General features: G+C 45.1%; 1 protein-coding gene across 1 annotated transcript in view; it reads left to right on the top strand.

The window, feature by feature from the left end:
* The first annotated feature begins 1,044 nt into the window (after positions 1-1,044).
* The window catches only part of CLVS2 (clavesin 2), a 36,813-nt gene continuing 23,090 nt past the window's right edge, over positions 1,045-14,767 (top strand). The window contains exons 1-2 of the mRNA XM_028723303.2: positions 1,045-2,380; positions 7,966-8,140. Of these exons, the coding sequence (XP_028579136.1) occupies positions 1,992-2,380; positions 7,966-8,140 (564 nt within the window). The 5' untranslated portion in view covers positions 1,045-1,991. The remainder of the gene's footprint in view (positions 2,381-7,965; positions 8,141-14,767) is intronic.

Genomic DNA, 14,767 nt, shown 5'->3' with positions numbered 1-14,767 from the left:
CCGCGCCACTTTGCGCACAAAAGCGCAACAGGCAAGGCGCATTGGGGCGCAGGGGGCTTTCTTTTTCGGGTGCGTGTGTTTGTGATCTGGCTTCTACGTTCCCGATTCCGAGCGTAGATCCGGGAGGGTTGGCCGAGCAGGTGCCGAGAGCGAGGCATGATGCGGGGCGGCTGGTGGGGCTGGGCTCTTCTTGGGAAAACGCCCCTCCTCCCCGCGCCCTTCCTTCAGCTTCCTCCTCCCGGCCAACAAAACCGAAGACTAGCGAGCGAGAGGAAGGGTCGTGCTGGGTAATAACAATGCGCGCGCGGGGGGCGGGGGCTGCATCGGGAGCCACTTGCCGCGGCGACAGCAGCAGCAGCAGCAGCAGCGACGGCTGCCGCCCAGGGAGCCTTGATTGACGTCGACCTGCTCGCGAAGCGGCGCATCGAGCGCCAGGCAGAGCCAAACAGCCGCCGAAGCCACCGGCTGGCTCGCGCCAGAGGAGCACAAAGAGGCGGCAGCTCCATCTTTCCCAGCGGCAGCGAATCGGCCCCTCCGAAGAGGATCGCCGCCCGCCTCCGCGCCCTGTCTGCGGTCAGACGGCGCCGGCATCTGGGCAGGAGGGCGAGGAGGAGCAGGAGACCCACATGGGCATGTCCTTGGCTCGTCTGACCGCGCTCCTCGCCACTGCTTCCCATGGCAGGGAGCTGCCGTAGCTGATGGATGCCGGAAGGTGCCGCATTGCCTTGTGTGGCTTTGCAGCCTGCTTTGCTGGTGCGGATTACTTGGCTGTTCCCTTTTCGCCCCGGATGCCTTTCTCCTGGCGGATGGCTGTTCTGTTGCGAGGCGACTGAACCCTCTCTTGTCCTCGCGGGGAGCGGGAAGGGGGGTGGGGAGGAAAGGACCTGGAGGATATTTTTACCCCCTGCCTGAGAAGACCTGGGAGCGAGCGAGAGGGACATGCGACAGTCTTGCTGGTAGTGGATGAGATCACTGTGTACGTAGGAGGGGAACTGGGGTGGGTGGGGGGAGGGCGAATCCATCCCAAGCTCCATGGGCTAAAAGGGGTGGGGTGGGGGTGCAAATAAGAACCTCGGGTTTTTATTTTTTTAAAGAAGCACCCTTCAGCAGACCAGTTGCATGCCCTTAGCACCCTGTCACGCACTGACTTCTAAATCCACGAGGATCTGAGTTTCTTATTTTGCGGGAGGGAGGGAGGAAGTCCCTGGTGGAAACATTGCATTGCCACCTGATTTATTGATACAGCTCTTCTTGCTATCTCCATTGCACCAGTACCAAGGGTGAGATCACTGGTTTGCACAGAGGAGTGAGGTGGGAATATCTGAAGACAGTGGTGGTGGGGGGAGGGGGAGGAGAGAGATATCCAGTACTGATCGCCCCCAGCTTGGGGAAAGTCAGTGTACAGCGGCTGTTTGGCCTTCCTCTCTGCCATCATGTTGCTTTAACAGTACCTGCTGATCAGGGAATCTGGTGATCCAGCCAACATGACTAGTTAACCCAAAGGACAATATTGTGTGGGAGGGAGGCAGGGAGCACCATTGCCGGAGCCAGGCTATAAAGAATACCAGCTCCATCTACTTGGGCCGTGCCAAAGCCATTATTTCTGTCAATCAACAAGCAATTGCAGTGGAAGGATAGCAATTGGGGGTTCGGTTATATGCAAGGTATAGTTATACTGCAGCTTCGAGCTGTTAGTGGGTGTGGGAAGGGTGGGAATTTGAGGGCGAGGAAGAAAAGCAGCAGCTGAGTGGAGTTACTGTGAACGGGCCACCGTGGGGAAACAGGAGCTGAGCGGGTTGTGCACACTGGACGACATCAGGGTATTTGCTTTGGAGAGATTCATGCTGTGAGGCAAAGGAGCACCAAACTTGTCGGTTCTGGAAAGGGAAAGAAGGAACTCCCCCCTCTTTTTTTGGAAAGAAGAACAGACTTTGTGGCATTAGGGGCTGTCTCCCTTTTTACTTAAGAGGAGTATTGGACGGAGTGGCACAATGACTCATTTGCAGGCAGGCCTGTCCCCAAAGACGCTGGAGAAAGCCCGGCTAGAACTGAACGAAAACCCAGACACCCTGCACCAGGACATCCAGGAGGTGCGGGACATGGTCATCACCCGGCCAGACATTGGCTTTCTGCGCACGGACGACGCCTTCATTCTCCGCTTCCTTCGGGCCAGGAAGTTCCAGCATTTTGAGGCGTTTCGCTTGTTGGCCCAGTACTTTGAGTACCGCCAGCAGAACCTTGATATGTTCAAGAGCTTCAAAGCCACAGACCCAGGCATCAAGCAAGCACTCAAGGATGGCTTCCCAGGAGGACTGGCTAACCTTGATCACTACGGCAGGAAGATCCTGGTTCTGTTTGCTGCCAACTGGGACCAAAGCAGGTAAACATAAGCGTTTTGGTTGTGGGCAGCTGGGGTCAGGTGAGACACTTGCCATCGTGCTGCAATCTAGAAATGTCACCTCATCATAGCAAATTGAAATCCCATTTTGCCCCAGTGATGAAATGATGATAATATTCCTTTCCCAGCCAGCAGAATGCTGGGCGTAAGGCATCTTGTTTTGTCCTGAGTTCTCCGTGTGGCAAATTGCAGTTTTGATGATCTGATCCAGGTGTCCTGTCATAGTGGGGTGGTTTGATAGGTGTCCTTCAAATTCTTTCCAAACGCAGAGCTCAGAGACAGGGAGAATCAACATTCTTAGGTTCACATTTGCATTGGGCCAGGTTGGGCCATAAAATGTAGGAGAGGGGAACAGATGAATGGAAGCTTGTTCTTTTTGTTGGGATATTGTGGATCTTGGATCCTTCACTTGGAGGGCTGTCGGCTATGGCATTGTAGAGATCCTGCTCAGTAGGGGAAGAGGGATGGTCTTGATATACCACCTTTAATATCTTTCTGTGACAAGAGCTGTGATGCCTGTAAAGAAGCAAAAGTGTTGGCCGTTTGTCCTGACACTGACATATTTATCCAATGCAGTTTTGCCTGCTTCTGTGAAATAAGCAGTCAGCTGGGACACAAACAGAGGATGACATTCAGGAGTGCTCATTTGCATGTCAACCATAGTCTCCCAGGTCCTGGTCCTACACTATTCAACCCATAATTACTCATAATTTGCCCCAGTTTGGAGGTAATTTTTAAAGTGTTTCCCTCTGGTCATCTCCCATGTTGTAGCAGCAAAGCCTGAACTTCTGCATCAACATGGGTTGCCCAGAAGATAGAGGTACTTCTTAAGACAACATTCCACTTCTCTTGGTGTCTGCATGATGGAAATTACCCATTGTGATATATAATTTCAGATGATACCAATGAAATGTGGGAGCCAATCATAGTGGGGCAGAAAATTTGAACTCTGACTTGTTAATTCTACCACTTTGGTTCAGTGGAAGATGATGGAACTCAGCTGAGATAAGTGCTGCACACATGCTGATTAAGCACTCTGTCACAATGTTATTGAGCCCACAAGGAGCACCCTATGCACTTGATCCAACCCTCTTGCAGGTACCTTGGAAAAGCAAGGACTTTATCTCGGAGGCAAACTCCATGACTCCTGCCAGTAAATCTACTTATCCTAAAATTTATCAGATGCCTTTCCAGGCAATGAACATCAGTTGCTTAAAATGTAGTGAAATTATAATGCAAATGCAAAAGCAGTGTAGTCCTAAAAATATCTTGTAGCAGGAAATTGAATATTCATCACTAAAGAAATGCCTTTATTCTCATAAAATCCTGCAAGGCTCCATCAAGTCTCCAGAGCATGGAGACTTCCTGGCCCAGGCTGGTCCCAGTTTCCATTGTCTGGTGTGTGTGAGCACAGGCAAGGGACCAGCTGGATTCTCTGATGTGCTGGGGATGGATATAGTTTAGGGCAATGATGGGGAATCTGTGACCCTCTAAATGTTGCTGTACTGAACTCCCATCATCCCTGACAAGTGGCCACACTGTTTTGGGTTGATGGACCCTGGAGTCAAACAACATCTGTAGGGTCACAGGTTTCCCACTCCTCCTCTACAGTTAAAAGGGAATTGGCTATCAGGTCTAGCCAAGGCCTTTGCCCAAGGTTTTGGAGGGCAGGAATTACTAGGCATAAACAACCTTGAGTTACATGTTCTGTGCTGCGATTGTTCTCGTTTGCTCATTCTCTCATGTATATACTGAATGGATGGAGAAGGGAACAGAATTAGTGTGTGGCTCCATCTTCAACAGGAACAGTAAAACAACAAAATAGGCCTTATTATGGCATAGGTTTTCATTGACAACAGCTGTATTAATCAGATGCAGGAACTGAACTGAGACGGTAGGAGGCATGAGGTGAAGTGTAGTAGAAAATAAATCATACTAACCTAGTTCTGAATTTTCATTCAAACCCTTCCATTTATCAAACTAATACATGTAATACAAATGATTGTACATAGAGCAGAGAGAACAATACATATCTTGTCAAAATGACAACAGAAACAGAAACACAAGGAAGTCATATTTGCTTATAAGCACTTACACTTTGGGCGGGAGGCAGTTACACCCAGGAGTTGATGTTAAACACTGCCACCATTACAAGGTGATGGGGGGGGGGGTTAATTAAAAAGGTAAAGATGACATCATCAGGATGCTGGATTCTGTAGTGTCAGTTTTGAGCTTTTCCTGCAATTGCACATAACCATGAAATAGGCACAGCCCTGGTTAAAACCTGCTGAAGCATAATTTGTAAATTAAGCCTTTCCAAAAGGAAATTCTACTCTGTCAATAGTTTATCATTTACGCTGGTACAACCCCATGCTGTATCAGTGTGAAAATAACAGTAGCACAATCCTATATATCTTTGCTCAGAAGGAAGCCCATTTTGTGCATGTTGGGGATTACTCTCAGGTAAGTGTGCATAAGATTGCAGCCTCAGTATGTGCATTTACTTTTAAATATGTTTTGAGAGTTGGCAATGGTAAGAGTTAATTTTGCTTATAGCACACAAGTGCTACAACCACTTTACAGATGTGTAATTGTGTCTCTTTTCTTAAGGCATACAACATTTTAGAAATGGGATAAACAGTGGTTTTCTAACAGCATGCATAAATAGGGGGCATTAGGCACAGTTAAATTAATCATGGATCTCAGATTATCTTTAGAAATTAGTTATACACTACTGAGTACATAAATGTGACCCATGAGACACTATAAGAAAACTAAGTTTCAGTGAAGGCAGCTGGATATAAAACAGAATTTAATTTGCTGGCATGCTAATGCAAATTTTCTCTATGTTACTGAAAGGCAATAGTTCCTAATTTGCTTTTTCAGCTCTTGACATCCTTTACTATTTACCGTATTTGAGAAAACTTGAAGATGGAGAAGGAAGAGGTTACTCTTACTTAAATTGTGTCTAATTTTGACTTACAGACACCCTACAGTGGCCTTTGGGAAATTACACATAACTTCATATGTGGCAACATACATACTGCTTACTTTTAACCACTTGTTAAGCCATTGAAATGAGTTGGGTAAATATTTTATAGGCACTCCCAAAGTCAGCAAGTTTGAATTAGCTCTGAAACAAACTCTGGGGCTGGGGGATCCTGAAGCATATTCTCCAAACTCAGTTTGTACACAGAAATCTGAATGCATGTTGACCCAGTCCTCCCCGCTCCACACACAGTCCTCTCATGGATAGTTTTTGATGTGGTGGTAGTTGTAAAAGCACTACATTTCCTTCAATGAGATTTACAGGATTGCAAATTTAAGTGTCCCTCAGAACTGAGCACTTGGGAATTTTTCAGAATTCAAACTCTGAAATGTTGGCAAATTTCAAATTTGAGCAAAACTTCGTTTCAGCTCTACTTCAAACATAACACTTAAGTCCTTAAGGTCTATTTCAGAATGGAGCATGTGTTGTGTTTCATCACTCAGGAGAATACGTTAATGTAATCTGTCACGAGCCTGTGATGGAACTTCAAGTTTACATTCATCCGCCTTACTGTGCTGTCAACATAAATAACGATAAGGATGAGGTGAAATGTTGGATATTGCAAGTCTAGGGTGAATTTATGCAAATTGTTCCTTCTGTGGGAAGACTTCAATGCAGATGTCTTTCATCATAATTTGCTTGATGCTGCTGCTTTGAAAACAAAAGCTTACAATTTGTGATTCCTACAATGTATCATGGGGCTAATGGTTCAGATGTCTTAGCCAAGTCTGGAATCAAGACCTGGTATCCTAACACCAGTTGCTGGGTTTGTCGGCTGCCATTTACACTTTCCAGGACATTCTGGACTAACATAATGTTGGGCACTTCGGAGCATTGCTAGAAATTTAAATGCCAGCTCTCAACCATCCTTGCGCCTGCCCATCCATTTTCAGATATGCCTGAGGGATCCAGCAACATGAGAAGGGAGACACAGAAGGCATTTTGCTCATGCCTCTTCAAACCTAGCTTTGGCCCTGGTTTATCACTGAGCTTTTAAAAAAAAAATAATAAAAAAAATTGCTGCCTTAAATTGTGTCCTGTAGTGGATATTATTATTCATCAGTGGTGGTGCAAAATGAAGCTTCCTTATCTCAATGCCATGTAAGGCAAGGAGAAGGCCACTTAAGAAAACCAAGGTATCCCACGGAGATTGCATATTGACTGCTATTTTTAAGTACTTTTAATAGGTCTTTCTGGATGAACAGGTTCTTTAAATGCTCCGTTCTTTTTAAAGTTAATGGCTGCAAACCTGAAAACAGTTACGCTTCAAGAATCCAATTGACTTCCATGAGCTTTAAGCAACTCAACAGGGAGCAGGACTGCAGCCAGTATTGCTACTCTCTCTTGCTAGCTAGCTAATGAAAATTCCACAGTAGGTAAATCATGGAGAGGCATAGAGAAACATACTGAAGGAACATAGCTCAGTGGTAGCGCATACACTCTGCATGCAAATAATTCCAGATTCAATCCCTGGCATCTCCAAGTAGGTTGGGAAAGATTCCTTCCCCAAATCCTTGAGAGCCACTGCCAGTCAGTATGGACGAGAAAGGGATGGGAAACCTCTGGATATTGTTTGCACCCTGATAGTTGGCCAGCTGGCTGTGGCTGATGGGAGCGAAGTCCCATTGCATCCGGGGGGCCCTGGTTTCCAGACCCTTGAACCTAGTACAGTGGTACCTTGGGTTACATATGCTTCAGGTTACATACGCTTCAGGTTACAGAGTCTGCTAACCCAGAAATATTACCTCAGGTTAAGAACTTTGCTTCAGGACTGGAACAGAAATCGTGCAGCAGTGGTGCAGCAGCAGCAGGAGGCCCCATTAGCTACAGTGGTGCTTCAGGTTAAGAACAGTTTCAGGTTAAGAACGGAACGAATTAAGTACTTAACCTGAGGTACCACTGTACTAAGCTAGGCCAATGGTCTGACTAGGTGTAAACACCTTCCTGTGTGGATGAGGCTCAATGAGCCTGAACAAAGTGCTGGGCTTGCAGACTCTCCCCTCCCTTCCCCCTCTGCCTCCTCTGAAACTGGAGTAAGGAATTATGCTAAGTTTAGTTTCATATTCAAAAATTCTTGCCTTAGTGTTATGTACCAGCCAGGAATCCTAATTTAAAATACAGTATATTCTAGCCAGTTTACAAGAAGCCAACTTCAAAGCTTGGGCTATTATTAAGCTAGGCAAAGTTTGTTGCAAGCCAAGTAAGACTAAGATCAGACTCTTTAAAACTGAAACTATAAACTAAGAAGGGGGGTGGGAGTATACAAACCTGACCCTTCACTCGGACTCATTGAGACTCAGCCACATAGTTTCATGTTTCATACAAATATTGCTGTGTTGCAGTGTCACCCCAATCTTAAAGGTTTGTGTATTTATCTGACCACGTATAGTGAAGCTGTGATTGCCATACTTTATCATGTGCAAAATGGATACTTTGACAGCAGATTGCAAATAATATCTTTTCTTCTAGCATCGGAATATTGTTAGTTAGCTTAATACGATCTTGTCTTTGTTGGCAGGTACACACTGGTGGATATTTTGCGTGCCATACTTCTTTCCTTAGAAGCCATGATTGAGGATCCTGAACTTCAAGTAAATGGATTTGTTTTGATTATAGACTGGAGCAACTTCACTTTCAAACAGGCTTCTAAACTGACACCAAGTATGCTTCGATTAGCCATAGAAGGCCTTCAGGTAAAAACTTTTTTAAAGCATTACTCGTATATCTCCTAATCTTCCCTCCTCCTCACCGCAACCCCCTGCCCCCAGTTGGTGTGGTTCCATGCTAAAAACAGAACAAGAAGAATATAAATTCAAACAATCCAGTAATTGAAATGTTAGGATGTATATTCATTTCTCTCAGTTTGTGACCTAACTGAAGAATAATCAAGTGGTTGTTTATTTTACGGCTGAGAAACTGAGTCTCATATTTGATGGTTGCCTCAAATCAATCAGCTCTAAATTATTATTGAGGGAAGAGAAGTAACAAAAACTCCCAAAGGAGGCAGAGTTGGATTCCTGATGGATGTTGTGTGTTGTCCAGCCAAAGCAAGTTCCTCTTCAATAGTGGTATTAACTTTGGGATTCCCAAATGTGGAGTATAAGTTCATTCCCTATGAACTTGTTTGGAGTCGTCCCTCTGTGTTGTGTCTGTCTCACCTTCGCCTGGGGCACACACTAGTCTGGATTGCAGCAGCTGACCTCTTGTGGGTGGGGAAGAGCATCTAAATGCAGGGAGGTGGAGTCAGTGGCGGAGCTTCAAGCTCCGGCGGGGTGGGGCAGAGAACAGGTGGGGGCATGGCTGGCGTGCATCCTAGGGGTGTGGCATGCCACCTGCAGGGGCGTAGCGCATGTCCTGGGGGCGTGGCGTGCCGCCTGTGGGGGTGTGGTGCCCAGCGCGGGGGAGAGGCCAGCCACGATGGCCCCTCACCAGGATTGTTCCACCGGAGGCGGTGCGCTCCCCCCGCACCCCTGTTCTTCTGCCAGTGGGTGGAGTAGATGGCATTTTGGCCTCTTCCTTCTGTAACTCATGTTTTTTCACTGATATCTTTTCTAATAACACAGAATAAGTTGGTTGTACTAGTTGCTATGTATCACATGTAAGAAAACTGAAATTAACCCCCCCAACAAACTTATAATGTAATAGATGTGCTATATTAGGTTTCTGGTGTGTTGTGAGGAGAGAGACAGAACACATAACTGGATATCCATGCTTGTATGAATGATTGCAGAATTAATTTTACACTAGCCACACTTTGGCCACCGCAGGACTATGGAGATGCATTTCTGAGATAGTGAAGATCTTACTTTCAGTATGCAAAATGTCATTCCTATGCAAACTTCCCACCTTGTCTGTTTCTAAGCATTGCTCAGCACATGAGTTGAGTGTGTGTGTGTATTGCACAGCCCTGCCAGCTGCCACCATGGCCTTGAGTAATGCACAGTGGCCCTGTTTCATGTGGTGAATAAATGCTTCACAGCATTTATTTGGGAGGTAGGAAATTTGCTACTGGGACATTGACCGCTGTGGTGAAAGTAATGTCTAGATTGGCTAAAACATATCTTCATGTCCTCAGGATAGAGTTCTGAGGTGGCCTCAGTAGTTCACAAACCACATGGAGAGCTTATTGTTTGTAGTTTCAGGCTATACAGTAAACTGGCTGTCACCACACACCCAGTTCTCTCAATTTTCTACCATGTTTAGGAGTGGGGTGATTCTTGGCCTGAGGGCAACAGAAAATGAGTTCATTAGTGTGGTTAGAGGCACCACAGCACAATGTTTTCAGAGGCCACTATGCAGTAAATGGTTGTGTGATTCAACCCTGAGAGTTTGCTGATACCTTAATGCTTAATGGAGGTTGCTGTGAGCTTTTTCTTAGCCATTAACTACATACTTGATTAAAGTTATCTATAGGTTAAAGTGCTTCTCTTGCAATGTTAAATCATTGAATCATGGTACATAAGTGCTTTATGTTGTATTTAATAAATGCAAAACTATCTTCATTAAAGCAAATGTTTATCTAAGAGGGAACTGAATTTTTATATCCAAATATTGAGGTTTTTTGCCTCATTTCTTACTGCAGTCGGTTCTGCTTTTACTCGAGGAAATGCTTTCATTCCCTTACATTTCAAGCTCTGAAATGTTTTTATGACTCCTATAAAGCAAATGAGCAACCATCTCTATGAGCTTTTATGCGCTCTGATATTGCAGTCAATTTTAGCAGGGCCTGCCAGAATTTTCATCGTTCTTCTGTAGAGTTATGATCTAAAGCTACTTTCCCATGTCGATTCTACACCCAATATATATCAGGCTAATGAAATGGATTCACATGTCCCTGGACTTGACACAAGACTGTTAGATAAATGCCAGGTTGGTTGAGGAAATGAACATTTCTTTAGGGCTGGGGCAAAAATGACTCATTTCTTACCCTCATCCCTGAGTGCAGAAAGTCACTTTCCATTTCTGGAAACTTTAGACACACTTATTTGTTCTTCTGGGCACCATTTTCCTGCTTCTGTGCAGGAATGTGCCCATTATAGCACATTCTTCAGGTCTTCTAGCTTCTGCATAGAAGAACATAGGAGCAGAGCTGCACTCAGTAGCCCTGCCTCTAACATGATGCAAACTGAGAAGCCAGTCTGCTGGCATCCACACAGAGAGAGTAGATGTCTGTGGGGAAAGTGCCCCCCGTGCATACAGCTGGATGTACAAACATCTACAGATGTTCTCACTGTTTGCACAGATGTTGGGAGAGGGCTTTCCCAGAACACATGATATTAGGAGGGAGATACTACTTGGCCTGTTCCTGCTCCTGTGTCACTGCATGAGTGAGCTAGAATGCCTGAAGGGGGCTACTGTATTTTGCCCTGTTTGCCCACCCGGTTGTTTAATCTGGTTGGTGGTGGTAAGCCATGTGACATCACCATAGTATTCTGACATGATGATGCCACAGACACATTGAAACAAAATCACCCGAGCCCATAAGTTTAAATGACATTGTGAGAAAATCAGAAAGGAAATAGTGTTCCGGAAACAACCAGAAGACCAAAAGGAGCAGCATGGAAACAATGGAAATGTTCAGTTGGAACTTAAATCTGCCTCTTATGTATGTTGTTTTCCTCTTCCATTCCACATGAGCTGTGGTTACTCTTCCCTTGAAAATGCCCACCCTTGGAGTGGATAAAGACATCCCACAGGTTTTTCAAACAAAAACTAATCTAAGGAGGTAGACTTAATTATAGAGCAATCCATTACATGTCTACTCAGAAGAAGTTAGTCCCATTGTGTTTACTGTGGCTTGCTTCCAGATAAGTGGCTATAGGACTGCAGCCTTCAGTGCCCTTCTCCTGACACCTCACATGTGGATTTGTTTGGGGGTATTATACTTCCTTGAGATACATTGGAATTTGGCTTGGGGGCCGTCAGTTGTTCTACAAATCATCTGTTTGTTTATGTTCCTATTTATCAGTGTTAAAGCATTTTTGTACACTGCAATATTAATTCAGCAGCACCCACCAAAACATTTTAAGGAGCCATTCAGGACTCATGATGACTGCCCTGAATGCGCTCAAGTGTTGTGTTGGGAGGCCACTTGCTGAATCTGAATGAAAACCTTCAGGTGACAGTCAGAAAAAAAGAACATTTATAAACTGGTTCCTTTCCTTTTCTTGCCATGTGATGTGCACATCAGAAACTGGTCTATCTGAGTTACAGAGCAGGTTAGAAAAGTACAGATGGGAGGTACTGAAAAAGGAGCGTAACCAATAAGTACACACGGCGTACTTGCTGTCTTGATAAACAGCTACGCTATTTAATCAGTGGGATTGTATTTGCTTTGGCTTACAAGACTTTGCCGAGATCACATGGCAGCTGAGGAAGAAAAAAAACCTAGCACTCTAGTAAATTAATTGCTTTTACAGAAAAAGAAAAAAGACATAGAGATGGGTGGATGGGCGACTCCAATAGACTAGCACAGGCTGTTTAACACTAAGTACACCTGTATACCAAATCAGCCTGCTTAAAGATAGCCAACATTTTGTACTCCAGACGTTGCACTACAACTCCCATTATCTCTGATTGTTGTCCATATTGGCTGGGGCTGATGGGAGTTGGAGTCCATCTGGAGGTCACCACATTGCCAGTCCTTGTTCAGCAGTGACCAGATGGTGTTGGGTGGAGAGCAGTCTACAATAGCTCCTTAAGCTGCAGTTCTAACCCCACTAACCTGGAAGTGAGGTCCGTTGAGGACTTCTGATTGTGCACATGAGGATTGAACTGTTATTCCAAAAAATGGTTGGAATGCATACTGAGTGATTCTTTGGTGACCTTTTTTCCTGCAAGGTACAGAAGCACCTTGGTTGTGTGTGAGAGATAAGGGATAAATACATGGATGTGAGTCCTCCAGGATGCCCTTTTGTCTTGTCTCACTTTCTGGACCCACATGCATGATTTCCCTCTGGATGTCATTAGGCAATATTTGGTCCACCTCTACCTGATTACGTTGTACGGATGACATTTGAATTCCAGAAACAGTTCATGAGTTGAAAAATAATTTAATACAAGTGAAATGGTAGAGTTTGGTGCTCTTCTTTGAAGGACAGCTTCTTGTTTCATGGTTCTTCATTTTCATTGCTTAGCTCAGAAAAATCTTGCTCTTGGTGTAGAATGGTAAGCAGTGCCATTAATCTGATCAATTTTGGTAGTCGAGCTGCATAGAAAGCCAGATTCTGAGTGTTGTGATAAAGAAATATGGGGATTTGAACCCTGTTCTCTCAAAAACAACAGGCATGTTGGTCAGAGGTGAAGACTGAGGGCCACATTTTCTTCTAGGCTGTCTTATACCAGTGCTGGGCAAGGTGAGAAGTCAACATAAATAGATGCAAGAGGTCGAATGTTGGGCTTACGCTATGCTCAGTGCTATGGAGCTTGTAGAGTTGAGTCAGTATGGGAAAACTCATTCATTGTGTCTCCTTCTGCATCATAGGGATTATAATAAAGTGCATTTTCATGTAAAAACCTACCACAAGACTCTGAAGCAGTGCTTTTGCAAAAAAAAAGAAAGAAAAGTATATCAAATTGTATTGAAACTTTGTAGGTAACCTGGATTGAAAGTGTGGCGGCTCTACTGTTGAAACAAAAATCACACTGGAGCTTGTTTGTTTGTAGCAAATAGTTTTCAAATAGTGTAAAAGTCTTAAGCACTTACTGCTGCCTGAGCAGGGGACAATGAAGCCAGACAGATCTGATGTTGAGGAGTTCCACATTGTCGCAGTGGTCGTTACACAGGATTGGGCTCCCAAGTCCCCTCTTGCCCAGCTCCCGTGACTTTCAGGGATTAGTGAAGGAGGTCTTCTTGTTTGTACAGTGGTACCTCAGGTTACAAACGCTTCAGGTTACAAACTCCACTAACCCGGAAGTAGTTACCTCGGGTTGCAAACTTTGCCCCAGGATGAGAATAGAAATCGCGCGCCGGCAGTATGCTGGCAGCGGGAGGCCCCATTAGCGAAAGTGCGCCTCAGGTTAAGAATGGTTTCGGGTTAAGAACGGACCTCTGGAACGAATTAAGTTTTTAACCCGAGGTACCACTGTATTATTAATGCACCCAACGGCTAACAAGCCTAGTGTTTAAAAATCTGTCCCTGTTTCCTTTCCCCTTTTTATGTTATTACATGTAATTGGCCTTCACACATCGCTGAGCATTTCCAAGGAAGTCTGCTAATTAATTAAAGCAAAAATTACTTAATAGGGATCCTTTTAAGAACATACAGCTCTTCCTTGCATGAAAATATTGTGATGTTAATTAACACGTCCATAATTTCACACGCATAGGAGAAGCTCTGTGTGTCATGGCGCTTCGTGTTGTCAGTATAACCGAGTGAAGAACAGGGACTTGACACCATGATCCCTGTTCCCCCCTGCCTCACACTTCCAACACCCTAGCTACCGGGAATACTAGAATTTTCTTCCAGTTCTCAGGAACCTTTTTCAGCCCAAGGGCCACATTCCCTTCCATGCAACCTTCCGGGGGCCACATGCCAGTGGTGGGCAGGGCCAGGGGCAACAAATGGGAATGTGATTTTTGTTTCTTCACACACTTGCACACCCCTCCCTATCCTGCAACCAGGCGAGCAAGAAGTGTTCCAGCTGCAGAAAACAGGGCACTCAAAGAGGATACAAAAGCATAGCCAGTAAGGGGTGTGGCATGGGAACAAGGGTGTGGCCTGGAGAGAATCCCAAGGGCCAGACAGAGAGGCTTGGAGGGCCACATTTGGCCCCTGGGCCTGAAGTTCCCCATCATCCCTGATCTGCTTCCATATTCCCCTTTCCTGCATACAAGCATAATAACTTATCCCCACTTCTCCTCTCTCTCAGTGCTGAGTGCTTGGCATCTCCCGCAGGGCCAGTATTTAGTAGTTATATTCCCAGGGACTGATGGGTTATTTGAGAATTGTCTAGCATCATACTGATTCCCAGGTACCTCTCTGCATCTTGACGAGATTCATTTATACTTCCCCCTCACCCCTGACACCTGCTTTCCCGCCATTATGTTGTCCAGATAAGTTTGATATTTGAAAGCCTCCTTAGAGAATAGCATTCAGCATGATGCTTTGGTTCATGGATGGCTGGGACAAGGGGGCAGCCAGGCCTGTTCTGTGCTCTCTCTCTTTCTCCTTCAACTGGTTTTGCTGAGCTTACTGGCTTGTCGCTCACATTATGTCACAGAATCAAAGGCTAGAGATGAGCTAGGAGGTCAACACACTGAATGGATTTCTGTGAAGGTAGCAGTGTAGTAAAAGGTGTTTGTGTGCATGATCTATCTA

This window comes from Podarcis muralis, chromosome 3, assembly GCF_964188315.1.
Source record: "Podarcis muralis chromosome 3, rPodMur119.hap1.1, whole genome shotgun sequence".
Lineage (NCBI taxonomy): Eukaryota > Metazoa > Chordata > Lepidosauria > Squamata > Lacertidae > Podarcis > Podarcis muralis.
Note: the sequence above shows the minus strand (reverse complement) of the source record. Positions and strands in the feature narration are given on the sequence as shown.